At 37.8% G+C, this 27736-nt stretch overlaps 1 protein-coding gene across 10 annotated transcripts in view; it reads left to right on the top strand.

Moving 5' to 3' along the window:
- The window catches only part of GALNTL6 (polypeptide N-acetylgalactosaminyltransferase like 6), a 597057-nt gene that overhangs the window by 487439 nt on the left and 81882 nt on the right, over nt 1-27736 (top strand). For all 10 annotated transcript variants that reach the window (XR_015794428.1, XR_015794440.1, XM_088132238.1 and 7 more), the window contains one exon: nt 24482-24599. Coding sequence is in view for 8 of the 10 variants with exons in the window: in XM_088132238.1 (XP_087988364.1) it covers nt 24482-24599 (118 nt within the window). In the remaining 2 variants the exon portion in view is untranslated. The remainder of the gene's footprint in view (nt 1-24481; nt 24600-27736) is intronic.

Below are 27736 nucleotides of genomic sequence, written 5' to 3'. Positions count from 1 at the left end.
GATATTTTTAATGTAATTAATGCATACTAGTTTCCATGCCTTTCTTTTAAAAAGTGACCTTTTTCCCATAATAAAGAACAATTGTAGTGATTTGTTAAGCTGTTTAATACTGTTAAGAAATAAAATGTAGTCTAGATTTGTATTAATGGCGCTTTCAGAAATTGCTGAAGTAGTTTATTAAAGTTGTATGTCTCGAAGGGTGAGAGAGCCCAGAATACCAATTAGACCATTTGAACTGTAGCCATTCTACAAACTGACTGTTCAAGTGAAAGCTTTTATTTCATAAAGTGTCTTTAATATTAAGAACTGAAATAACAATCTGATGTGCCAAATAAAATATCACAAAGGATAACGTCAGCAGCTGTGGAAGAAGACCTTTTTCTTCTGCCCTGCCTATCAGTGGACCTCCAGAACTTTATTATTTCTTGAATATGTATGTATGTATGTATGTATGTATGTATGTATGTCTAATTGGTGCTGTTACTTGGCAGTGTGGTGATATTTTAATCAAGAGAAAAATACTATTGATATTCAGTAGTCGTGCTGTGTCATTCAGATGCATGTTTCAGCACTTTAAGAAAATCAAATGAGCCATCTAAGCAGAATAGAGAAGTTCCTTGAAAAAGACACTATTTCATCCAGTGAAAAAAATGGAATCTTGAATTGTTCTTTGCTTGTTTATTTGTCCATTTAAAGCCTTTTTATCCTACCTATCAGCCAAAAAGGCTGCTAAAGCATTCACATACAATCAGTGAAGAAAAATAGCATGATACAGAAGAGAAAGATATGGGAAAGGAAGAGACAAAATGTAAGTATCTACTTCTGGGAGAAACCTGATCAAATAGTCTCCTAGGTGATTGATATTTGGCAACTGGTCTGTTACTAGGATTTCTGTTCTCTTCGTAAAATAATGCTTATAAATGCTGTGTGGGAGGTGAGGGGGAACACAGAGGCAGAGATAGTTGAGAGAGAGGCATTAAAAGTAGTAACCATGGACTTCATAATGCTGGTGTATTGTGAAATCCATGGTCATCATTCTCAATGCCTTTATTATTCTAAGAACCTTTTAATGTTTAAAAAAGAAAAAGTACTCCCGGTGCCTTTGTTACCAATTTGCTTGGTAACAGCAATTCAAAATGCTGTTCTGACTTTTAAAACCCAAGATGACTTGCCTGTTCCCTCATGTTCCGGAAGAATTACTTCAGTAAAGTTGCCGGAGTACTCTGCAGAACAGCCAATCAGTATATGGTCTGGAGCAAACATGGAATACTCTGATGTTCCTCAGAAGATTCCATCTCCAAAGATGGAATGTATTGCACATTCTTAGTATAATTGTGTTTTTTTTAATTGTGATTTTAATTTATGTTTCTAATCTCTTGTTAGCTTCTTTGAGTATCTTTTAATTAGAATATTGTTAAATAATTAAGTGGAAGCTAGCATATTGCAAAGTGCCAACCTCTAGTATCACTTTTATTTTAAAAAGTATCCCTGAACATCACATATATGTAGATCTTTTTAGAAAATAAAATGGCAGGCAGTTGCTGCCCAGAGCTTTGCTGGAAGCGTATACGGAAAGCTTAAGGTAGTAGAAAATATCCTCAGGGGATACAGATGGTGGCAAGAAGTCCCTCACCAGCTGCCTTCTGTTAAATTAGTGTTTTGTGACTAGCCACACACCTCATGTTGGGCATTTTATGAATACATGAGCACCCATTACAGTCATTTGGTAAAAACATCCACATAATGTTCTCAAAGAGTTGAAAAAAAGATGCTCATCCCTGGGACAGTCACATATTTGGACTGCATTTGTTTTTCCGAAACATTTTTTTTTTTGGAAGATCTGGATACATCATGACAGATTATCTTTTTCATTTCATGTCCTCATACACGTAGACACACACACCACATCTTATCGCCTTGTAATTGATTCTACAACCATTAGCCTATAGAGTTGAATGTCTCTAGAATTCATAGACTAGAGCCAAAAGGAATTCAATGAAATACAACATGTTTGAAATCTGGATTTCTGCTTTCACTAACACGTTTTCCTACAGAAGTTGCACTTTTCTACCCACACCCTTTTGTAGGACACAAGAGGCAATATATTTCTTGTAGGAAACAACTGTAAGAGGCCATATGAAGTTAGGAAGCTTGTTGGCTCACCAGTGTAACTAATCAGCTGCATCTGGCATGTAGATCATATGTATCTTTTTAATCCTACTTCTATTTTGTTTTCTTAACAACACATGTATCTGTTTATTGGATTGGGCTTAGCATCTGATCTGGCTTGATCCATGATCCTGCAGATTTGCTTGGTAATTCTACTCCTGCCTTCCCCAGAATCTTCAAAATGGCCATGCTATTTGGGGAATTTTGGGAATTGAAGTCCACACATAAGGAGGGTGTGGTTGAGGAAAGTTGTTTTACTCAGAACAACTTTTTTTTTAATAATTTCTACTTTTTTTGTTTGCTACATCCTTGAACTATTCAGATGTGTTTTTTCTTAGGCTTTCCATTTGCTTCCAGCCCAGACATAGATCACTGTCTTTGTTGCATTCCATATACAATATGAAACACACTTTGGTATTACTGAGTTTTCTGAGCTGAGAACTTTTTATTTAAGTCACATATGAACCTTTTTAAGGTATAAGGCTACTGCATTATTAAGTCTCATAACTTCACAGAAAAAGATCTGCTTATCGCTCCTTTTCTTCTTGACAACAAGCTGTCAAGTAGCTTTTAAATCCCACCTGAAGTGTGGATGCAGGTTACAAAAGATAGCATTGATTGAGTTTTCTTTTTTCATCTTTTCCCTCTTCCTTTAGAAAACATGATCACATTTAACAATATTATCCCTGGGTGTTCTCATCCAAACCCTAAGTGGAACCTAAATTGAAGAACAGGACTGAATTTCCATCGTTTATTGCTTGCTATCCTACCATGACAGCAGGACTTGGTAAAATCCAGCCTGAAGATGAATTTCTTGGCAGAGGCAGAGAGAGAAGCAGAGGCACTTTCATTTTAGATTCTACACAGGGAGCTCCTGACTGTTGAGTTGTCACCTTGGGAAATGTGAGTCTATTTGCCACTCCCAGGATATACCACCAGGGTATCCAGAAGGCATTGCTACTGACAGGATGATGTATGAGAGAAGAAAACCCACTAAAACTGAGCATGCTGTATCAAATGTGCTTGTAGTTGTTGTCTCTTTCTTGGGAACAGAAGAGACAGAGATAGAATGCTGACTTCTGCAAAGTTCATTTTTCTGCAAGGAACATACTTCATCTCTTTCCTTCTATTATTCATTGCCAAGACACCAAGTTTTCTCATGAATAAAGGTCTTGTCCTTCCAGGCCCACTGTACCCATTAAAGATGAAAAGTCCTTGTCAGGAGTCCACTTTAATTGACCCCAAAAAACAAGTTCAGTCTGACTGTATTGCTTTTCTGTCTCTGGCGAAAGACTGAGGCTGACGGAACTTATGAACTGGAATCTTTAATCGCTCATGGAGTGTTGTTAATTTTCTTCTCCTCTATGTTTGTTTTAGCTTTTCTATTTGCATTTTATTTTAGGAAAAATGTTAATAACTATGCCTGCATTTACAGCAAAATATGGAGACACTTTGAAAATTATATTGCTATGATAAAAGAGACCAAAGTAGGACATTGTTCAAAGAGATAAGAAATAAATAACACCACAGGTGCTTTTCATAAAACAATTTGATAGCTTGATTTTCATAGTTGTAATGCTACATTCAGTTACATGGGGGTTCACATGGCAACTCCTATAGCCCCTCTCCTGGAATCCAGTAAAAACATGAACATTATAGATAAGCAAAAACTGTATAAATTTATGAGGCAGCATGAAATATACAAAGCAGCCAGAACCATATTGTACCATATGCACATATAGTTATATAATCAGGCTATCTGCTGTGATGGTTCTTAGTTAAACGAAAAAGCAATCATAAGTATAGCTTGGGCTATTGGTCTAAATTTTCCTCTGGACTGAAGCCATGGCAGTGGTCTATGAAGGTTTATAATCCATCTCACATTAACACCTTGTGGTCCAGCCTCAGTACAATCCTTCTGAGAGCTTTCCAGGGTCAGTATCTTTTTTCTTGCAACATTTTCAACCCTACTGAGCATCCTCTGCAATAAGTAGATAAGTTCCCAAACTAGTTGTGTTCATCTTCAATACTCTTCCAGCTGATCACACCTTCAAACACTTCATGGTCTTCAGGCTACTCACAAACTAATGTACCCTCAGCAGTATAAACACTGCTTAATCCATTTGAAGATCACTAGCCAGCCTTTCTTTGAACTGAAACCAACAGTCCCTCTGTAATAGCTACAGAGTGTAGTCTAAGTTAGTCATTTTAGCTTCCTTCAACTTTCAAGCTGCTTCTTTCCAAAAACCTTCCGGGAGACTTCCTCTTTTGCTACCCATTTATCTGCCATCTCTGCTTCTTCTGTAAGAACTATTTGCTATCCAAATCTAAACCAATACTTACTCATATCCCTTATATACAAAGTGAGCACAAACTGCTTTGTTTGGGTGTTTGCATGGGTACCTAAAGAGTCATTGAAAAGCCATGGCTGAAATGAGGCTTATCATCAAATCTCCAGACAGGGCTGTGAACTAGGCTGGGCAGTCAAACAGCCTAGAAGAAAGCAGTGGCAAACTACTTCCATAGTGCTGCTAGGAAAACTGCATGGATAGGTCCAAGAAATCACCAACAGTTCAGTTCAGTGTAAAGACTTTATGATATAGTGAGAAACAGTAATTAAAGTGTTCAGGATTTTCTGCACTGCAGCCATAAGCAGCTTGGTTTCCATGCATAAACTAACTTGAAAATAAGTTGGCTTAAGAACTTCCTTTCCAGACTTCAACCACTGGAATCATGTACACAGTTTTGAGATAACATTTTTTCCAATATAAATTGAAAAATAAAGTATAGAAAAAAGATGTTAACAAGCTACTATAGCACATTACTGTTATTTGCAAAAATAACAGTAATGAGGATAGGCATTATATGGCTGGCAGAAGTCAACAAAAGGGTCTGCAGCTTGGGAGACCCCAGATAACAGCTACAAAGGATGGCATGGTGATGATCAAGATGACGCTTGGGAAAGAAATGCCAATCCTTCCCTTCTTCACAGCACAAATTACCAGTTTGCTCCAAATCTAGAGATTTTTAGCAGGACCTTTATAGTGTGAGAACTAGTTCTCACATTGGTAGGGTGTCTAGCGGTCATTTCCAAAGCTGTCCTACCTTCACAAAAGTGATAAGCCTCCTCCCCTTTACACCAAAAAACTGCAATAAAAAGAACCAGACTCTTGTTGCCTTAATTTGTTTCTTCCTCTCTTTCTGTGTATGTGTATACATGCACATTCACACATACCTACATAGCAAAAATACAGTACTTGCTGGAATTCTTTAACCTTAAACCATTAACCTTTTTTCTAATAAATCTTACTAATTAGAGCATTGAGAGACTTGTTCCATGGATTCGCCATTTCCATCCAAATTGCTACAAGAGAAGCCTGACACACAGTTATGTGATGAAGATGGGTGTAGCTGGGCTGAAGCCTCTGCACAGAGTTTCTTTAACACCTTCAAGGTAGAAGTTTTAAAAATTGAGCTGTAAATATTTTCTCAGCTAAAGGAACTAAAAACAACAATTCTTATGATAGGATAGATTTTTTTACAATGTGTGCATTCCCTCAAAAAGAATATAGTTCTGTTTTTTGAAAATCATGCTCTTGATTTGGAGCAAAAACAAAATCAAATACTATCTGGAGTTTCCTGAGACTTAAGAGGATATTTTTGGAGCCCTAGATCCAGCCACTGGATATTGTGATTTCTACACATTTTTTTTCTTCACTGCTTTCACTTAACACAGGATTGAAGGCGTGTAGAGGTGACCTGCATGTTTGTACATTAGTATTTACATATATGAAGCTCACTGTGATCGTGAACACCGGAATAGTAGGATTACACATGAGAAAGAAAACGTGACATTCGGACATCTCACCTGAATAGTCTTCTGTCATGTTTATGCAGTCATCCTAGATAATGCATCAAATAGAGCCATTCTCTCAATCTTCGTTTGGAATTTTCAACATTTCATTTTCTTTAATGTATTGCAAATATTTATACCAGCAAGTGATTTCAGTTTTCAGCACTTGTTGCTAGGATACAGAAGCTTTCTTCACTTATGAGGGGCATTTGTCAGTACATCTCTCAAGAATGTGTTATAATTCTATTTACTTAGAAACCAGGAGACACCTAGTAAGTAAATGTGTCTTTGTTTTCTATCACCAGCATTAGTAAAGGACTAAAATGTGAATTGATATTTACTGGATTCACTCAAACAATCAGTGGGTATATGATATAGTCGGTTAAATTATCCTCTTAATTTTTATTTATAATCCATGTTGTAGTACGGAGAGTGATTATCTGATATGTTAGAGTTGTAAGCTTCAGTAGACCTTTGGTATCTGAACTGCAAAAATGCAGAAAACCAATCAATGCTGCCATCTAGTGGTCTGGACTTTTGCAGTCCAGATATGGTAGGCCTAGTTTGTTACTACTACAAGAACATAGTAAAGTAAGGGCAGTCTTCTGTTATACAGTGTTATCCTTTGAAATAATTTCATTTCCATCTTACATGAGGATGAATAAAATACTTAGCCGGATTCTGGTATTTTCATATCCTGTTCTGCTCTATATACATTTGAAACCACTGAAATTCTCTTGAGATTGGTTTCCAATAGAATACCAATTGTCAAGGTGCAGTATAAGGCCCCACCTATCATATTTTCCCCTTTCTGAAACCCATTTCTCTGCATACCTGATAGTGAACCTCTTATTTGAAATATGTCTTTCTGAATTGCAGATCATTCCAAATAAATCCATGATACGGTTCTTTCTGCATTTCCACTTTTCTCCATCAAATCTTTGTTCCATTTGTAGAAGATTAACTTGATCTGCAAGAGCACTAGGCAACCTTTCTTGGGACAGTATTCACATTCAGTCCTGTTAGGTGTGCCAAGAACTGTGCTTAAAAATTGGGGCGAGTTCAAAAAGGCTAAGTGGGACAGAGAGCACCATAAAAATAAAACCAGGATGAAAATTTGTATTTCATAGATAAATTAAATAAATGAATATTGCATGTCGGGTAGTGGCCACCTAAACACTTCCACATCTACAAAAGGGAGTAAAATAACACAGGCTCATGCATGTTGTATTCTGGGTTTTTTTGTTTTTTTGTTTGGTTTGCAAACAAAAGTGCAAAGATTTTTGGAGCATTCTTTCATCTAATGAACTATTTGAAAGAAAGTTAAATATATTATTTAAAATATATTTAAGTATATTATTTACACATTAATATTTCTGGAATTAATTTTAGTTTAAATTTATCCATAAATCTTAAATGTACATCATTCTGTGTATCTTTCATTAGTCAATTTCATTTTCTTAACCTTAATCATAACAAGCAGAGTGGGAACCACTGATACAGCATCTGTAGTTCTACTGCACTTGTCAAAGTATACTGAAACACTCCTATGCAATTAAAGGAAAGTATCCCCTTTCTCTTGCACTGATTGGTGCAACTCTCCCCTGATAAAGTTTGGCTGAAAAGGGATAAAAACCTACCCCTGAAGATCCAATTATTACAGATGTTTTTGAAAGGCTTGTCTTCTTCCCCTTCAAGACTTCTTTTTGGCAGGGATGAATGTTTTCTCCAAAGCAAGTCAATTGAAAGATTTTTTTTGAACTGATTTGTTTTTGTGGAAGGCTTCACTATCCAGCAATGTCTCTCTCCTTCTCTTTCTCCTCTTTGGGCCATCTCTGAATGTTTGTTCATAGACTATTCCTCAGTTCACCTTCTATGTCTATTCCAATTTGCCCCTTCTTTCTAATCTATCAGTCCTCCCACATGTGTCCATTTCCCTCTTGCTAAATGCATATCCAGCTGTTTTTGTCATAGCAAACACTCAAGCAGCAGATAAACACTTTTGCCTATCTGTTAGCCTGTATCCGTGTGCCTGTCCCCCTTTTTCTGGGTATGGCCATGGGCGTGCATGGGTGAGTAAGTGTGTGTCTTCTATCTCTATAGCTTCCTGAGTCTTCCTCTGTTGGTTCCCTTCTTCCTATCTATCTGTGTCTTTGTTTCTGCCCCTCTAAGAGAGAGAAGGGCAGAGGTTGTTTCCTGTTTATAACTGCTCTTTGAATTCTAATGCTTTTTCTCTAAGGCCACATTCATGGTCCTTGCCCCATAGTCACCATACCCCACCATCCACACATCCTCATGTCTGCATCTCTATTTCAAGGGCAGCCTATATCTGGGGCAGCTTGGAGATGGCTTCTAGTGTTCTACTCTGAAAGTGGTGTTTTTACTCTTATCCAGGCTCAAGTTGCTCCATGTAGGCAATGTAGAGCATGTTGATGTGTATAAAGGAGGCAACTTGAGATGATACATTCACTCTAGCAGCTGTTGGAAAATATGGGGTTTCAACCAAGCCTGTCTCACACGAGCACAAAGAAAGAGGCAGCTCTGCTGCAGCCTAGCTTTGCTGCTTTGTGTGGGAGGGGCTTGGATCCTGCCTTTTTCCTGTTTCCCTCATTTTCTTTCTCTTCTCCTCATGGTTCTCCATGAAGTAGGAGTGAACCCTCTCTCCTCCCCATATTTTTTGTACTAACATTTCACAACCCCAACATAGGGTTACAGGCCCAGCATATCAGCCCAGGAGGTTTCTTTGGTCTTACAGCCAAGAAACTGCTTGCACATTTTAAAAAAAAAGGCTCAGTTCAATTTTTTTCTCTCTCTCCTTTTAACAATGGAGAGGGAGGAGGGACTACCCCCCATCCCAAAGTTGAATGAAGATAATTTTTCAGCTTGGCTATACAGACTAAGGCTACGATTGGACTTTCGGAACAGCCTAGATTGTTTAGGTTCCCCTCAACCACAACCAGGGGATTCTGAGGAAGCCAAGAAATTATGGGAACAGAAGAACAAAAGGGCCATGATTTTAATTTATAGTTCACTACCTGATCACAGACTGGCAAAAATAAAAGATCTTCCCACTGCCAAAGAAATTATTGAGAACCTGAAGACATTATATTTAGAAAATGATGATCAGAAGATTATTTCATTACTGAGGGAACAACTGCATCTTGTTTTTTAGAAGATGAGGATATTAACGAGCATTTATTGAGAATGCAGTCTATCTTTGAAAGGCTGAGCACAATTCAAAATCTCATGAATGAAGGACTAAAAATGCCTTTTCTACTAAGCTCATTACCTGATAAATATTACCCTTCGTAGCAGCGCAGAATTTACAAGGGATGAATTTGTCTCAATTGTTTGGAGCAATTAGAAGTGAAGTGATGAGACAGAAAAATTGTTTGTATTTCCATAAAAAGTCAACAAAAGACATGGGTTACCTGGCAGAAAAAGGGAAGCGTGAGCAGAAGCCATTGATTGCTCATCAGCACAACAATAAACCCATTGTTTGTCATTCCTGCAACAAGCCAGGGCACATAGCTAGATTTTGTAAAAGCAGAGACAAAAAGGATTTTTCAAAAGGAAGGTATTCCAAGGAAAAATTAGCTCTGCATACAGTTTTCAGAGCAGAAAATGCTCTTGGAGCTAATTCTAATGAAGCCAAAAATCAACGAATCTTAGATTCAGGTGCAAGCCAATGTCTTTGTGGGAACAGAGATAACGTTAGTGAACTGAATGAAGAGCCACAAGGGAACATTACTCTTGCTGATGGGAATTCCATCTCAATAAGAGGAAGAGGCAAAATTCCCTGAGATGTTTTAATGGAGAAAAATACAAAGACCTCCTAGTGATAGATGCATATTATGTACCACGATTGACAACCAATTTGCTGAGTGTGCGATCATTAAACAGAAAAGGTTTCAATGTAATGTTTAAAGCCAATAGAACATGTGAAGTAACCAGTGGTAGGCAGTTTTATGTTACAGGCTTTGAGAAAAATGGAGTGTACCAGGTGAACTGTGAACAGCCACCACCAGATGTCAGCCTCACCTGCCAACAGCAGCAGAGAAAGAAGGACATCAGCACCACCATCTGTCACAAGTGGTTTGCACACAGGGACTTTGATGCAATTTTTAAAATGAAGAAGGAAAATATGGTAAGAGACCTTGAAGTAAGCAATCACAAAAAATACCAGTCAAAGTGTGTAGTGTGCATCAGAGGAAAGGCAACAAGGCCTGCCATACCCAAACAAAGGGAAAGGTGTGCAACTAAACCACTTGAACTTATCCACACTGATTTATGTGGACCTCTTCAAATGTCAGCAGGTGGAAACAAATACATAATATGTTTTATAGATGATTTTTCCAGGTATTGTGTAACCTACCTAATGAAGGAAAAGTCCCAAACTGGGGATATGCTGAAGACATACATTGCAATGGTGAGGAATAAATTCAACCGGACCCCTCAAGCCCTTCAAAGCGACAGAGGCAGTGAGTTCATTTCTAACACCCTGCAGACATACCTGACACAACTAGGCATAGAGCATAGATTAACCACTCCTTACATGCCAGAGAGTAATGGAGTCGCAGAACGAAAGAACAGATCATTGATGGACATGATAAGGTGTATGCTGTTAGAAGCAGATCTACCTGACAAATACTGGGCAGATGCTGTTATCACAGCTACATACTTGCAAAATAGATTACCAACCAGAGCCAATACAGTAACGCCTTTTGAGCTTTGGCATGGGTGAAAACCAAGTGTCAAACATTTAAGAGTGTTTGGATCTAAGGCCTGTGCCCATGTACCAAATGAAAGGAGATCCAAACTAGACTCTAGAGCTGAAGAAGGGGTCATGGTTGGCTACGCTCCAGGAAGCAAGGGATACAGAATCCTGAACCCAAAGGCGCGAAGAGTAAGCGTATGCAGGGTGGTATACTTTGATGAGAGCGAGAGAGGCTGCTGCAGTCAGGTGGATAATGACTGCAGAGAAACCAGCAGCAGCAGTTACCAGCCTGAGATGTTCAGCCTGACACCAGAAGACACAACCACACTAACCCAGAGGGAGTTGGAAGTCCAGGAAGAGACTCCACCAGAGACAGATGATGAGGCCAAGGATGCAGAAGAGGGTGAACCACCAGTCTGAGACACTCATCACGACCCAACAAAGGAGTTCCAACTGACAGACTTACTTACCTTACAAGGTCGTTGCTACCAAGCAAACCCGCATCATGGAATGAGATGCTGCAAATGCCAGCAGATGAAGCAAGTAAGTGGAAAAGGGCAGCACAGGAGGAGCTAGATGCTCTGTACAAAAACAAAACATGGACTTTAACTAAACTACCAAAAGGCAAGAAGGCCATAGGTTGTAAGTGGGCGTTCAAGGCAAAACAAGACAAGAATGGTGAAGTACAAAGGTACAAAGCCAGATTGGTAGCAAAAGGCTACTCACAGAAATATGGACAGGACTATGATGAATGTTTTGCTCCTGTTGTGAAACACACCACAATTAGAATGCTTCTAAGTCTAGCAGCATCCAGGAACATGGACATCAAACACTTAGATGTTTAAAGTGCATTTTTACATGGGGAGATAGAAGAACTTTACATGACACAGCCTCCAGGCTTCACTAATCCCAATACCAAGCATCTCGTTTGCAAGCTTCAGAAGGGGTTTTTTTGCCTGAAGCAGGCAGCCAGAGCATGGAACAAGAAGTTAAACCAAATACTTCTTGACCAGGGTTTTGTTCAAGGAAAAGCTGATCCCTGCCTATACACAAGACACAGAAATGGAAGGGATGTGTATATACTTTGTTATGTGGATGATTTAATGATTTGCCACAATAACAAGAGGGACTTTAATGATATTGTTTCTCAACTAAATAGAGAAGTAGAAGTGAAGCATCTGGGCAATGCCAGCTACTACTTAGGAATACAGATCGACAGAGAAGAAGATGGGAGCTTTCTTCTAAGTCAGAACCAAAAGATTCTAGAATTGTTGGAAAGTTTAGGATTGCAAAATGCCAATCCTGCACCTACACCAATGGAAACAGCTTTCCACAAGCAACAAGAACCCAGCGATCTCCTATCAGAGAACAATGAATATAGAAGTGCCATAGGAAAATTGTTGTATCTAGCCACCACCACTAGACCAGACATTGCAGCTGCAGTGGGCATTCTATGCAGAAAGACAAGCACGCCCACACAGGGAGACGGGACTGGTGTCAAGAAGGTGGGAAGGTACCTAAAGGGGACCATGCACCTAAAACTAAAACTGCCAGCCACTGAGAATCCTAGACTAGTGGGATTCACAGATGCAGACTGGGCAGAAAACATTGCTGACCGTAAGTCCACTAGTGGCTATGTATTTTTCTATGGGGGTGGAACAGTGAGCTGGGGAAGTCACAAGCAAAGCACAATAACACAGTCCTCTGCAGAAGCAGAGTATGTGGCAGCAACAGACGCATGTAATGAGACTGTGTGGCTTAGATTATTGCTAATCAACCCCTATACATATCTTTGAAGACAATCAGAGTTGCATCAGACTTTCACAGTCAGAGAAAGTAGGTGGGAGAACTAAGCACATTGATGTAAAGTATCATGTGGTGAGAGAGTTGCAACAACAAGGGTTAATCAAACTAGACTACTGTCCAAGGAAACATGACAGCAGACATTTTCACGAAGCTGTTGTTGAGAACCAGTTATCAGGAACTAAGAGAAAAATTAAATATTGTAGGACACACATCCAAGGTTGAAAAGAAGAGGTGTTGGAAAATATGGGGTTTCAACCAAGCCTGTCTCACACTAGCACAAAGGGAGGGGTGGCTCCGCTGCAGCCTAGCTTTGCTGCTTTGTTTAGGAGGGGCTTGGAGCCTGCCTTTTTTCCTGTTTCCTTCATTTTCCTTCACTTCTCCTCATGGCTCTCCACAAGGTAGGAATGAATCCTCTCTCCTCCTCATGGTTTTTGTACTAACATTTCACAACCCCAATAGTAGCTGCTTCTGGTTTTGCCTGTGTGCCACAGGTCTACCCCTTTTGGTCCATCCTTTTACCTCTGTGCCTGCCCTTAGTCCCTCTCTAGGTGCAGTGGAGACCCAAACACCTGCTCCTATGGCCCTCTTCTGTGGTATCCTCTCCCCACCACTTGGCCAGTCACACTGTCAAAAATGGTCCCAGGGTCAGCAACAAACTTTGGAGCAGCTTTTTTAAAATCATCACTCTATTCCTCCAACCCTTTATTTTCATCACTGTTTAGATTATTTTTATTTGTACAAGGGAGTCATTCTCCAACATCACTGCTTTCCCATTTGACATGTCATAGAGTTTTAAGAGGAAAAGCAAAAGGGTATTTGTGGCTACCATCATCACACTTGCCAGGGACTGATAAACCCTTTTTTCTTTGTCACCAGGAAAAAAAAAGGGAGGGGTAAGAAGCTCTAGGTAGTATCAGCAACCACTTCTGCCACTTTATGATGCCTAGTTGTGACATAAGCAAGCCATAACTGAGGAGAGGACTAGTAGAGAACTATGGAGGAACTCAGTCTCATAGGCCCTACTTTCCAGCCCAGGAAGCCAGGTCAGCTGTGGAAGCATAACCCAGCTACTGCAGTAACCCTTTGGTTCAGTTTGCAGGGTGGCAGAGATGCAAAGGTCCTTTCAGTTGCCAGACTTCTTTCCTGGAGCAATTCATCTACCTGGTCAATTTCATCCTTTTCTCCCATGACCTACCCTGCACTGAACAGCGTAGGCAACCAGGACTGAATGGGAGTTATCTGCTCATGGCAGCAATCACTCCTTAAGTCAATCAGTTGATGTAACAGTTACATATATCTATGAACCTACTAGCTCATAAAAAAAGTGAAGGGGAAATGAAAAGTAAATATCCATAATATGCATCACTCTCTGTGTAGGTAGCAACTTTACCTGCCATGGTGCAGAGGTGTGGTAAAGCCATGCTGTAGGGACAGCAGTTTTGAAAGCAACATACTTTCCTCCCATCTCTGGGATGGGAAGAAAGTACCTCCATGTAATTATGTGGATAAGCTCTAACCCTAAAATGTATGTTTCCTTTGCTGCTATGTTTTTCTAGTAACTAGAATACTATTTTAAGCAGATTTTTAATGTCAGTTTTTGTTTTGGGGGATTGTAATCTGCTAAAATGCCTCAGTAGGTGAAGGAAATAATTGCTGTACCACCTTGGGCTGGGCTGGTTGAATGGGACAATTAGGCACTTCCACACAATGATTGCTCCCAGCACATTATAGTATTTCTTTAATACCAAAAATCGCTACAAGCTCAACAGTTTGAGATGGATGGATGGATGGATGGATGGATGGATGGATGGCCGGATGGATGGATGATAGATAGACTGACAGACAGACAGATAGATAGATGCCAGTTGGCCTATTGGTTTAAAGGAGTGGACTAGGAGCGGGGAGTCCTGTCTTCTAGTCCTGCTGCCTTAGGCACAAAAGCTAACTCGAGACTTTGAGCCAATCATTCTCTTCCAAAAATGTTGCTAAGAAAACTGCATGGATTTATCAGGAATAAAACCTGATTTGAAGGCATAAAATAAATACACATAATACCCACATACACATATGTGTGTGTATATAAAGCAATACTGTATGTCTATGTCTATCTCACAGCAATGTAGCACTGACAGAATTCAATGGCAAATAAACTGGGAACTTGGGGAAAGGCAACTGCACCAAAGTCATATCAAACCACTGCGTGTATTCTGATTTAGTATCTTAATTCTAGTTATTGAACTCTACCAGCTAACTCTTGGTATATATGTGAACAAGTCACTTATGAAATATTTTTCTGTATTTGCATTGAGATTAATATCTGGTGCAATATGATTGTCATAACCAGTGGTAGCACCTAGCCAACTTGGCTGGTCTTGAAAAAGCTAAGCTAGTTAATGTGGCATCAGAGATCACAAGAAAATTCCAGTACTGTAAACTAGATTGGGATGTCAAAGAGATCCTGGAAGAAGGCAATGGCAAGCTATTTCTGCATTGTTGCCAAGGAAATAACATGGATGTTTCCATGTGGTCAGAAGGTGTTGGGTTCAATTCAGTGGAGGCTAAATGTAAAGTCTGCTTCAGTTCAGGCTTAACTCTTGGTGATTTTGTGACATGCCCATATAATCTTCTTAACAACATTACCATAATATAACCTACTTTAAGGATAAGAAGTTTTTTGATAGCCAGGGGCCATGTATAACATATTTGCTGGCTCAAGAGTAATTATGAGTACAGCAAGAATACAAAGTAGGTGAGTCTATGTAACACCCTTGAATGAGGACAGATATTTGGAACTGATTAGGTTTTTCTTTCTTTTTGTTTTAAACTGTTTTAAGTATACTTTACACCATACACTAAAGTTTTTATGGTAGGAAACTATATTGGCAATTTTTAGCAATTAGGCTGGAAGGTGGAAATTCTTTTACTAATAAAGGGGGATCCAGGGTTTAAGATACTTAAAATATTTTAAAGGGATCCAGAATTCTAAAAATGGTTCTGGGATCCATGTGTGGGCCTGACTTAACTGCTGGCATACTGCTATCTAATCATCTCTGAATGAAACCTGCTTGCACAGATTTTCCTAAATCTTGTAGTGTGTGGGTCCCTAAATTTCTGCAAAGCCAAAAGCCAGCTTCCAACATAATCTTCATTTCAAAAACACTATTAAGGACCTCTTAAAGCTTTTTTTGAAAATAAAAGTGATAGGTATCTGCAGCTCAATGCCTTATCTGGAAGAACAACCAGGTACTAGAGAAAGGACAAAAGTAGGCAAGGATAATAGAAAGCAACCTGCACAGGTGGTGTTTTATAACTAGTTGTGTACCCATGGTATCCATTTTGTGAATGAGCAATGCATCATAACAAGCAATTTTCAAGAGCACCCACCATATGGTTTTCAAAATTCCAATGTGTCCATCAGTGGAAAAACAGTAAATAGTGTCTGTCTTGGGTAAGGAAACAGCCATATTGGTGGTACCATCCTTACTCTGGAAATGTCAGCTTCCAAAGAACATAATGAAGTGTGTTGTTATAGCAGTCTGAAGAGTCCAATACTTGAGCTGTTGCTCCATTGCATAGTAAATATTTGGATAAAATTTGTTGTGTACAGTAATGGTATAAAATGGGTTGTTTTACTAGTGTCTCAAAATCCTGGTATTATTATTTAGTGAGGTTGACTTGCTAGTATTCCAAACACATCTTCTATCACTCTCCCTTTCTCTCTGTTAGCACATGATATTAGTAGACTCATTTCCATATATTTCTAACATCCAGCCAAATGAACCTGTGTAAATGTAGAGAGATGGCTTTCATTTCATTTTTATTATCAAATTGAGACCCTTTTTTATTTTTGATTTAGTATAAATGGGAAAACAGTCTCTCTTTGTAGGGTGATAAAACTGGAAGGCTCATTTCCTTTGGTGTCAAGAGCATTGCCTGCCCATCTTCACCACACTTCAAATGAAAAGCAGGCATTCTTTGGGACAATAAAGTGCTCAACTTCATCAGCTTTCAGTTCCTTCATCCTCTGCCGAGAAGTAAATTCCAAAGTTGTTCTGTCAATTCCATTTTAAAAAACTGCTTTCATGGCTTTTACAGGAAAATGTCGTGCCTCTGGTGCAGAGGAGGAGGAATTGAATTTCATTACAGCTAAGTGCTTACCTTCTGTGAAGGCCAGCAGGGTGTATTATGGAATGTTAATAAAATAGGAAGAATGGAGGTAGAAACACATTTCAGGAAGCCAAATTACTTTGGGCCACTAGCTGCCTTCTCATTTCATCCTGACTGCTGCCTTTCCTACAGGCTAATTGCAATATTTCCATGGACTTGTAGCCCAGTGATAACTGGTTGGTGTGCCTTTGTGTCACTGTGACATAGAACAGCAGGAGCTTTGTACTTCCTCCCTGCTGCCCCATAATTGCTTCTGACAGTCGTATTAATCCCTAGAGGCTCCAGCCTAAATTAAATATGAGTATTTATCTTTTATTCACTAGTCTTCCTGCCCATCCCCAGCTGAACTGGTGCAGCTAAGTGGGAAAGGAATGACCCAGTTGCATCCCTGATCAAAGGAACAATATTCACCTGCTCTCTCAGCTCCATGGCAGATCACAGGCTGTATCATTAATGGTATGTCTCGTCCACTTAGCAAAGTGTGAGACCCTTGTCAGCTTGAATCAATGTCAGTGTGTGCAGGTTCGAGAGAGCCTATAGAAATGGCCAACAAATTCTGGCTCACTAAGAATGTGTGCCATACAACTGATTCAATCCTCTCATGGAGAAAAAAGAAAAGAAAAGGTGTTCCAACTTTGTGTCTATTAGAGTCAGATGCATCTGGGAGAAAGAAAGAATAAAATTTTCTCCTGACTGAAGACTTCTTTATTATTCTAGGACTACCCTCTCCTAACCCTTTGCTTCAATCTAGTGATTGCTTACATTTCTGTAGCCAGATAGGTTAGGCCTAGTTATTCATTTATTCAAAACAATTTATCCTCCTCTATTAACCCCCCCCCCCAAAAAAATCAACCTCCAGAGGCAGATGACAAAACAAAGACAGAATTTCACCAGAACAGACAATTATTTTGGGCTTGTGGTTGTATGTGGAATTTAAGACCCTATCCCAGGCCTTCTTGCAAAACAGCTGTCCCAGAAACATTTGCCAGAAACTGGCTAATCATTGGATTAATGGCTATTAGCCTTAATGGAAGTGTGACTGCTGGGAAACTCATGGGCTTCCTTGTACAGTTGGTTGGCCACTGTAAGAACGGACTCCTGCACTAGATGGACCAGGGATCTGATCCAGCAGGGCACTGTTTATGTTCTTAAGTCACAAAGTACTGTACCATTTAGCAGTTTCCATCTGCCAATTATAAAGGAAAAAAGTCCCTTTACATTTATTACTCTTAACAAACCACTTCAGAGACTGCTAAAATCAATAAAAGTCACCCCAAGTCATAACCTAAGGGAAAATTAGTACGAGATGTTTTACAGATGATACGTAAATCGGTCAGTAGTTTCAAAAATAGATAAATCATATAATAAAATGTTAGAAATTTTATGATAAAGGATGAAACATTTAATTATATATGATGGTTATGCAAAAAAAAAAACCTTAAAAGTGTTGGAAATAAATACATAGTATTATACAAAAAAAGTCTACAACTAAAACTCGAATTGAAACCTTAAATATTTTTATCAGAATTTGTTCTAGACTGGGAAACTAAACTCAGAGAATATGCACAAAGGTGAAATTACTGGTATATATCCACAATGGAAGTTTAACTAAATTAAAGCAAGAATGGCTCCCTCACAACAAGGGAAACTTAAACCTTTAGAATATGGTTATTAAGGGAAAACAAAAATTGAAATAAATGGAAGGATTCAGATAGAAATCAGAAATATTTCCTAAGGTATTGGTTGCAATCAATAGGCAGGTTATGATGGGAAGGAAGAGGAGAATTTGTAAGTAGTTTTTATAATGTTCTAGTTTTAACTCTTATAGCTTTTCATACATTTTTTTCTTTTTCATCTTTTTTATATTAATAGTATTTTTTTCCTTTTTTTAAAAAAAGAATTGATCACAATTCTTAATTTCATCATTTTATTGTATGATCTATTACATTACTTGTTATTCCTGATATTTCTACTCTGTTTAGAGTTTAAAAGTGATTTTGGGGATCAAAGATATTCATTGAAACCACAACTTTTCGTACCCATGTACAATCTCAAGGAAAAAAAAACAATATATACATACACACCCACACACACATTGAGGAGAGGGGAGGAACAGGCTTTGTTTCCTGTACTGAGACTTTTTGTTAAGAGGGACGCGTTATTACTTTGTGTTTGATTCAGAATGACTTCCTTATTGTGACTGAATATAATTGAAAAAATTAGGACATTTCCACAGACAGAAGGCTGTGAAACACATGGCTCAGTTTGGGGTGTGTGAGTATGTATGTCTAAAACTATAGGCTTGCTTCCATTGCCTTTAAAAAGAATCCCTATGGGCGGAAGAGATACCTGTGTATTGATTTACTTGCAGCAAAGCATTCTCCACAGAGGCTCTGGCGTGCTGCAGCCTTGTTCATGAAATTCTAATCAGCCACTTGCAATCCTAAACAGAGCGAAACAAAACTCCTGGGCCAGCCAGATAGGCTTTTGATATATTCGCTTCCCGTCAACAATGAGGGATAGGTATTGTTGTAATTGGATATTAATCCTTCTGAAATGCAGTCTTCCTCTTTCTTTCTCTCTCTTCTAAGTTCATTGTCTTAAAAAAAAACATGGGATTTACTGTGCTATGATAATCTTTTTTAGGTTTGCAAGCTAAGAGGGGGAGTTGTTATTCTGCTCTAACTAAAATGGATCATCTGTCTGGAAAATTGTTGGCTTTGCTTTTATTTGTGTCAGTGAGACTTTGTATTGATATGATGAAAAGAAAGTTACTCACAGGCTTGCTTATTAGCTTGAATGTTTTGTTGCTTGTTCCTTTTTAAAACTCAAATTCACTGAGTGTTACACTTCTAATGCTGTATTATAATTCTTGCCTGCTTTTTCAGTTTGCACAAAAGCAATAGAAAAGATCTGACCTTTCCCATGTTCTAATTGGATTTTTAGTACAGCAGAAGAGTAAGGCTGTGCTTCTGAAAGTCTACAACAACTGTTGTAAAGTTGGCAATTTATTTATTTCATCATCCCTCTGAGGATCTGCACATGGCTTACACAATTATCTCATTTCTCCTGCTGTTTTATCTTCACAAGGATAACTCTGCAAGGTATATTAGGCTTAGAGATGTTGACTGGCCCAAGATCACCCAGTGAACTTTGTGGCTGAGCGAGAATTTGAAACTGTATCTCACCAAATCCTGCTTTGTATATACATAAGCATTTGTGGAATATATTCATCTGGTATTTATAACTGATATTTCCAATAGATTCCATGCAGCTCAGATGACTTCAAAGAAAATATCATAGGATATTGCATGACTTACCATCTATAAAAATGTGAGAACAGCTCAGGGCCATGTATTCTCTGTGGAATATGAATCTAAAACTTTATACCTGATCAGATAATTTATCCATCCTAGGTAAAGGTTGAGCTTTGCACTTATCCTGAGCACTAAACTCAGATTGGGAAACTTGGTCTGGTTGACTATGCCTTCAGCTGTAAAAATCATCATCATCATCATCATCATCATCATCATCATCATCATCACCATCTCTAATCAGTCATCCATCAAGTTCTATGGTGTATTTAGGTACTTATAGCAAAAACAAATTTCTTCAGTTAGCTTTAAAGTATCATTTTTCATTCTAATTTGATACCATTTGTTCTAGATATTAAGAAAGTAGAATGTGGCAGAATGACCAAATACTGCAAATATTATAAATACTATAAACAACAACAATAAAAACTACCATGTCTAGAATGGCCACTTACATATCCTCCGTCTCTCTGCAGGGAAAAAAAAAAAAAAGCATAAGGGAATATATCACCCAAAAAAGGGCAAAAGAAGGAAGCAGAATTGCATTAGATTTGCATATGCTAATTATATGCATAAATGCTACATTAGAAATAGCTAACATAATGTCTAGAAGCAGAGTACATTTCATCATCCTGGCAACCATGGTGGAATGTGTGTTGGTGTGCTTTGGCTATTGTCCAGTGCCAACTATTTATGGCTATTCTAAGGGCCTTGCTCTTATTTCTTATGGTTATTTAATGCTTAAATCAGACTTGCACTATACAGCCCTTCACATAGACTAGAAAAGTAGCCAATCTAATCTATCTAACTCAGTACTTTCACTCTGGCTGGCTGTGGCTTTCCAAATCTAAGAAGAAGATCTGTTACCATTTTGGATAAGCAGCTACTCTAATGTGGCCACTGAACTTAATTTTTGAAGATCATGGAGCAACCTTTAATTACAATGCTGAATTTCAGTTTCCTTCTATTTTGAGGCAGGAAACATACTTAGTGATGTTCTTCCAGGTCTGAAAAGATTGCCACTCTATTCTGGAAGGTCCCAGGGATTGAACTTGGGACATGCTGCAGCTAAGTAGTCATCTAGCTCAAATATATAGTTTATTTTTTATAAACAATTAAAGAATATTATGAAGATAGATATTGGTAACTTGCAAGAAATTTGGAATATCTTGTTGTAACAAACTAACAGGCTAGTGTTTTAAAAAATATTAAATATGTGTCTTTGACCTCAAGTTGCAATTATTTCAACAACAGATTCTTTTTTCAAGGGTATTTGACACTCCAAAGGATGTTTAATAAGGGTTGAATGTCAACTTTAGTTTATTGGAAGTTTAACATGGCAGAATGGATAATCAAACATATGCTTTGGGGTTGTTCTATAATTCCATTGTGGCTTAAATACATTTGCCAATATTGTGTTGATAAGAGAAATAATAACTAAAGCTGTTAATATGATATTGAACTATATAGTAATATTTAGAATTTATCTATTTATGATGGAGTCTAGATTTGCTATGCATGGACCACAGATAAAAAGATTTTTTATTTTATGGAAAGACTGTCATACTGAGTTTAAACTTTGGATTAATGAGATGTGTTTACTGACCACCTATGAATTTGTTTGGAATGAACAGAGGAAAGTCTGATCAGTACTATTCTGATATATATATGCATGCACACACATGCATACACCATTTTTTGGCCACAGTATGCAGAACAGTGGTATAATATCAGTGGACAGGGTGGATCAGTTATTCAGCTTATTTTCTCCCATGAGAAGAGTGTTTCCAGATGGTATTTTTAAGTTTTATGTGCATGTCAGTTGCTATTTTAAAAACTTATAGATGTGCCTGTTGGACTTTTCTGTTCCAAGAATCCCTGAAATCATGAACTGGGGCATGGAACCCATGCAGTGAAAGCTTGAGCTTTCTAATTATGTGCCATTGCTTTCAATGAAAGGAACTTATTTTAGCAGAAATAAATACCATTCACACTGTGGTCTGTTGCTGGCAGACATTTGGCCAAGTTCATATTTGTTTAACATATATGCAATGCGTCTATTCTATCAACAACTTTTTCAGAGAGCCTGTTTCAAACTATTCCTTCCATCTCATCATTTTCTTCATGATTCATTCACCTGCAACTGACTTCTTGTAGATTCACCTCCTAAGTGGTGAGATAAAGACAAGCTGTTCTATTAATATTTGGTTTATTGAAACTATGCAAAGACACTCTTAGACACCATGCTGAAATCCAAGGTGAAATGCAGACAAAAAAGCACTTTTACCACAACTTTGTGGTAGCTCTGTTTGAAAATAAAGTTGCTGCCTTTTTTTAGATTGTTTTTTTTATCAAACCTTTCTGATGCGATAAATGTCATACCATGCTGGGAGTAAAGCTATACATAAAGAACTAAACCAAATGTCAGTTCTGAAATAGGAAAAATGTGATAAAACATGTTCTATATTCTTTGATTCAACTGATAGCAGATTTTTTACAGATCAGTCTAAACTTAGTTGTTAATGTGTCATATTTTCAATTATTTATCTATTTCATCCAATTTTCTATGAATTATTTTAATGAATTACAAAAAATTGAATCTGTCATTGTATATGTAATGTAAAAGGAAAAAGGGGAGGGCAGGCACTGAAAACAAGACCAATTATTCCATATTTTATAGAACTGTATCAAATCTACACTTTTTTGGTATGCAAGTACTATATTTCAGTACTTTGCTTGAATGAAACTTCCCCAAATTTATACCTTTTTGTATACAATTTTTGAGCCAAGAAATATTTTGAGATGGATCTTAGTTCTGAATTACGTGGTCACTGAATCATAGACCAATGGGCTCAATTTTGGCAAACATGTCTTTGCTCTAGCAGTATTTCTTTATGCCCCCAGTTAATAGCTTCACTATGTTTAGTTGGTAGTTAGATAGGTAGTTAGTTTTATATCCCACCTTTCCTCCAGGAGATCAAGGTGGCATAGGTAGTAGTCCTTTCAAGAATTTTTCCTTGCAACCACAAACTAGCGAGGTATGTTGGCTAATAGATAGTGAATGGCCCAATATCACACTATAAAGTCAAGCCTATAGTATCCTTATCTTTACTCCATATTGAACACAATCTGAAATTTACCAAAGCAGGAAATCTTAAAATAAAATGATTTATAGGCACATTTCATTCTAAAATGTTTAAGTCTATACAAAAGTTCAATAAATGTGAGTATTACAGCCTGTGCATAGGGGTGAGAAGTGAGAGCTATGCACATGTTTAGATTAGATACAGTATTTATTTTGGTGAGCTGAAAGTTATAAGATATAGCTATTTCTGCTTTTGAAGTTAAGTGCACTAAAGATATTTAGATATTCACTAAAATATCTGATCAAAAAAATATTTTCTCAGCATGTGCAAAGTGAGACTAGGAAATAAGGAAAAAGTGTACATATGTTAATGTGCATAGCACTCTCAACTTTGGGGAAAACATACCTCCAGGTTAGACTACAACCATGAAGTAGTTGTAGTTTAGTTTTATATCCTGGATTTTCTTCTCGGAGTTCTAGGAGTTCAATATAGCATTACTTCCTCCTATTTTTACCAGAACAAATCTGTGAAGTAGGTTGAGTCTTCCCAATCCTCACCATCACCCAAACCACTATATGAAACTAGCTCTCTTTTATAGTGCAATCACCCTTTCTTATTCCCAGAAATTTATTGGGATTAAGAGTGATCAGACATTGCTGTCTTTCATTTTTTAAACTCCTGTTTTTTTCACCACTATTCTTTTCTAGAATTTCTTGTAGCTTTTTCTTTATTGCAGAAGATCTATGCAAGAGGGGAAAATGAAAACAACAACAACTGTGCAATATCCTCTGTGTATTCTTGAAAACTACCTAGCATTTGAAAACTGTACCTAGCATTTAACTAGCTATATCTGATCATAATAATATAATGCTTATAGAAGCTAAACTGTGTTATTTGTTACAGATACTGTTGTTTTCATCATCATGTTTGTGTATGGCAGTCTTCTTCAACCTGAACCATAATCTCATCAGCTCTGAGTTCTCTTGGTGACAACTGAGCTCTGCTATCTAAACACCTTATCACTATCACTTATCATTAGTAGCAAACATGTTGATGTTCAAGTAGTGGATTATTTTAAAGAAAAGTTTCTTAGGATACATATAATCTGCAATGGCTTTCCTCTAGTCTGGTACCTTCCAGATGTGTTGAGACTGTAATTCTCAGGATTCCTAGCTAGTAGCTGACTGGGAATTATGCAGGATAAAATCCAACCCATATGAAAATCACCACCAGAGTGAGGTGAAAAGTGCCATATACATATGTGATATTGGAAAAATGCCAAACATCAGTATCTGTTATGGACTGACAGGATTTTCTAGCATGCCATGCTAATGCCTGTCAACGACAATCTCCTACATTCCTTCCTCAGATCTCCTGTTATGGCTGGTGGCCTGTTTGCTGTTAACAGAAAGTGGTTTTGGGATCTTGGTGGCTATGACCCTGGATTAGAAATCTGGGGAGGGGAACAGTATGAAATATCCTTCAAGGTAAGCCATCAAAATGTTTCTTATGGTGTACTCTCCTTTTCTATGATAATGGCATGCATGCTGAAGGACAAACTAAAAATGAAATATAATAAATTTTGCTATCCATTCTACTCTTTTTTAAAATCTAAAGTGGTCACATGAAGATATGAGTTTAAATCAAATATTAGGAAGAAACCTGTTTATCCCTTTCCCTTCTCACCATTTTTCCCTGCTTTCTGTTCTTCCTATATACATCTAGAGGGTCATTGGATAACAGACTAAATAGATTTTGGTCTGATCCAACTGGTTCAGTTGTTCCATATCCTTGCCTGAGCATACTCCTTCTCTCAATTTCTTCTGAGCAAAATAATCTACAACATCTCATAACAGCCATAAACAGCAGTGCTTTGGATATCCCACAAAGAATTGCACACCACAGAGTCAGTTTGTTCTTGTTATAGTTAGATCCCAGATTTCTTGCATTGGCTCAGGGAAATGGTAGGAGGTAATGAGCTCTGGAAACTAGGCAAAACTACACATGCCTGAATCTTAAAAACAACAACTGCAGAGGTAGCATTCGGTCAAGAGGGAAATCTCAAAATCTGCAAAATGGTGGGTGGAGCACTGCAGTCAAAGCCTCCCCCTTTGGTACAGTATATGCACAAAATGCAGAAACAAAATGGGTGGGATTTCTATAGTGATGTTGCAGCCACCATCTTGCAGACTTTGGCCCCTATGCGCCAATGTCACATGCAAGTCCAGATACTTATTTGATAATCTATAATTTGACAATTATATGGTAATTTGATAATGTATATGTTTTTAAAAATGTAGGGTATATGGTTCCCATTTGGGCTTTCCTATATTATTCCCTATGACACATGTTGGCCTCGACTCTAATCTTAAACAAAAGTTCGTATATACCTCCAAGAGCTTTCCAGTCCAGTTTAATCTACCATAATGCCTATTTTGTGTTTTATATCAAATTTAGGATGTCGAACATTAACATTTGTATAACTTTTGTTACTTTACTTCTCCAAACGTCAGTGGAACATGAAACAAGCCATCTGTTTTAATAATACACTAGAAAAGACTCACAGAATAAACTCACAAATGGTGACATAGGCTGTCTAAACTCCAAACCAACGTGCATTTGAGGGCGATTTCAGCAGAATCAAAACGACCTGGGTGGGTTGGGTTCATGGGACACAACTTTGAAACGATTCCATTCTAAACAAAAACAAAGACAAAAGAAATCCATAAGCCAAACCAACTAACAGTTTATTTAGAGTACATCAGTTTGGACTCTCTATTGTTAAGGTGTTTCATAGCTATATGCACCTTGCCTCTTGCATCTCACAATTCTGGCAGAAGACATAAAGATTGTATTATTCTAGTTCCTGTGTCCCTTTTATTTCTCATTGGAGGAAATATAATTGCAAGACAGCCCATTCCTCAGTACACAGAAACCATGGTAACCATCCTGGAAGCTCGGATACTAAATCGTCTCAGCCTGTTTTGTTCAGTGATATATTCTTTGGAGAAGAATAAGTTACAGCAGGACTCATTTTAGCCATATCTGCTCATTCAACTCATTACTGTGAGTTGACCCTAAGGGTACATGCCCTTCCCCATGGATATAATTTTAAATGGCTTTCAACAGCATTTTGTACTATTCATGTAGAAGCCATTTTCCACCTTTCTCAGAGCTCAGTTGGAAATAGGAAGAAACGGTATGTGGAATGCATTGTTTCCTTTGATCTGAACTAGAAGGCAAAGTGTTAAGGTGTTGAAGTAAGATAAGGATCTTTTGTGTAAACTATAGAGTATTGGAGGAGTCAGGAAAGAAGAGTAGTGAACAGAGCCTTCTGCTAAGGTAAAATTAGTAACATCTAGCATTTATGTTATATTTTGGTTCTAAGGCCTATGGTGCCTGGTAATCAGAAATTCAGTATCTGTTTCTGGAATCTGGAGTTACCATCAGTGCCACAGCAGGCCACCTCCAGGATTAACCTGCCTTAGGCCTCCTAAGTCAGATTGCTCAGTCTCTACTTGCCTATTTATCTATCTATCTATCTATCTATCTATCTATCTATCTATCTATCTATCTATCTATCTATCTATCTATCTATCTATCTATCTATCTATCTATCTATCTATCTATCTATCTATCTATCTATCTATCTATCTAAAAGATTTCTATGACTATCATGTCATATGACTTCCCTTTAATGCTTCTCAGCCCCATTGTTCATCCCTCTAAAACCCCAAATATTATGTCACTGAGAACCATTGTAATATAGTGCTAAAGACGTTGGATCAGAGAAACCCATGTTGAAATCTCCATCCAGGCTCAGAGCTCAATGAGTGACTTTGGGCTACTTCAGCCAATCTATCCCACAGGTTTCTTGTCAAGACAAACTACCTTTCCAATCCCACCAAAAGCCCCTCAAAAGAGCCAGGCCAGACATCTTCATCTGCCTATCTCGTACTATCATTGCATCCTTTGTGTGTGTGTGTGTGTGTGTGTGTGTGTGGATGGATGGATGGATGGATGGATGGATGGATGGATGGATGGATGGACCTATATTGTGCAGCCCCCAATCTTCAGAATTTCATGCATTCAAGCTACTTAAAGTCTTTGCAGAATCAGAAACCTTCATCGGTAAAGTCTGAGGAGGAGCTCTCTGGTTTAGAGATAGAGGGGTGGGCTTTTATGCTCACCAATACTGCTACTATGTATTTTTTTGCTCTTGTATATTCAGATAAGTGCCTGAATAGGACTGAAATGAAACTTATATGTCTATATTTAATTCTTAAACAGAGACAGAATGATAAAGAATAAGCATTCTGTTAAAATACTGTACTATGTCAAATGTATTCAAAATGGATCTAAGATACAAAAATTCACTTTCAATGTTCTGGGTAATTTTTTTTTTTTTAAAGCAGCATTGTTTTAGAATTCTGTCATTGCTTCAGAAACAACAATATTTTTTTTCAGAATATAAAATAAAGTCATCTATTAGCATTCAGTATAATGAATTTATACTATGTTCAATTTCTGGGGATTTCATCTCCAGTAGCTTAGTTTTTTCAAGGAAGCTAATATTAAACACTGTAGCAACTAAAAACAGCTTTTGAAGTAATACATCTTCACA

The sequence above is a fragment of the Python bivittatus genome, unplaced genomic scaffold (genome assembly GCF_059951505.1).
Source record: "Python bivittatus isolate LINGU-HERP-01145 unplaced genomic scaffold, Pbiv_v1 ctg000070_np1212, whole genome shotgun sequence".
Taxonomy (NCBI): Eukaryota; Metazoa; Chordata; class Lepidosauria; order Squamata; family Pythonidae; genus Python; species Python bivittatus.
This window is presented reverse-complemented; position numbering and strand designations above follow the sequence as displayed.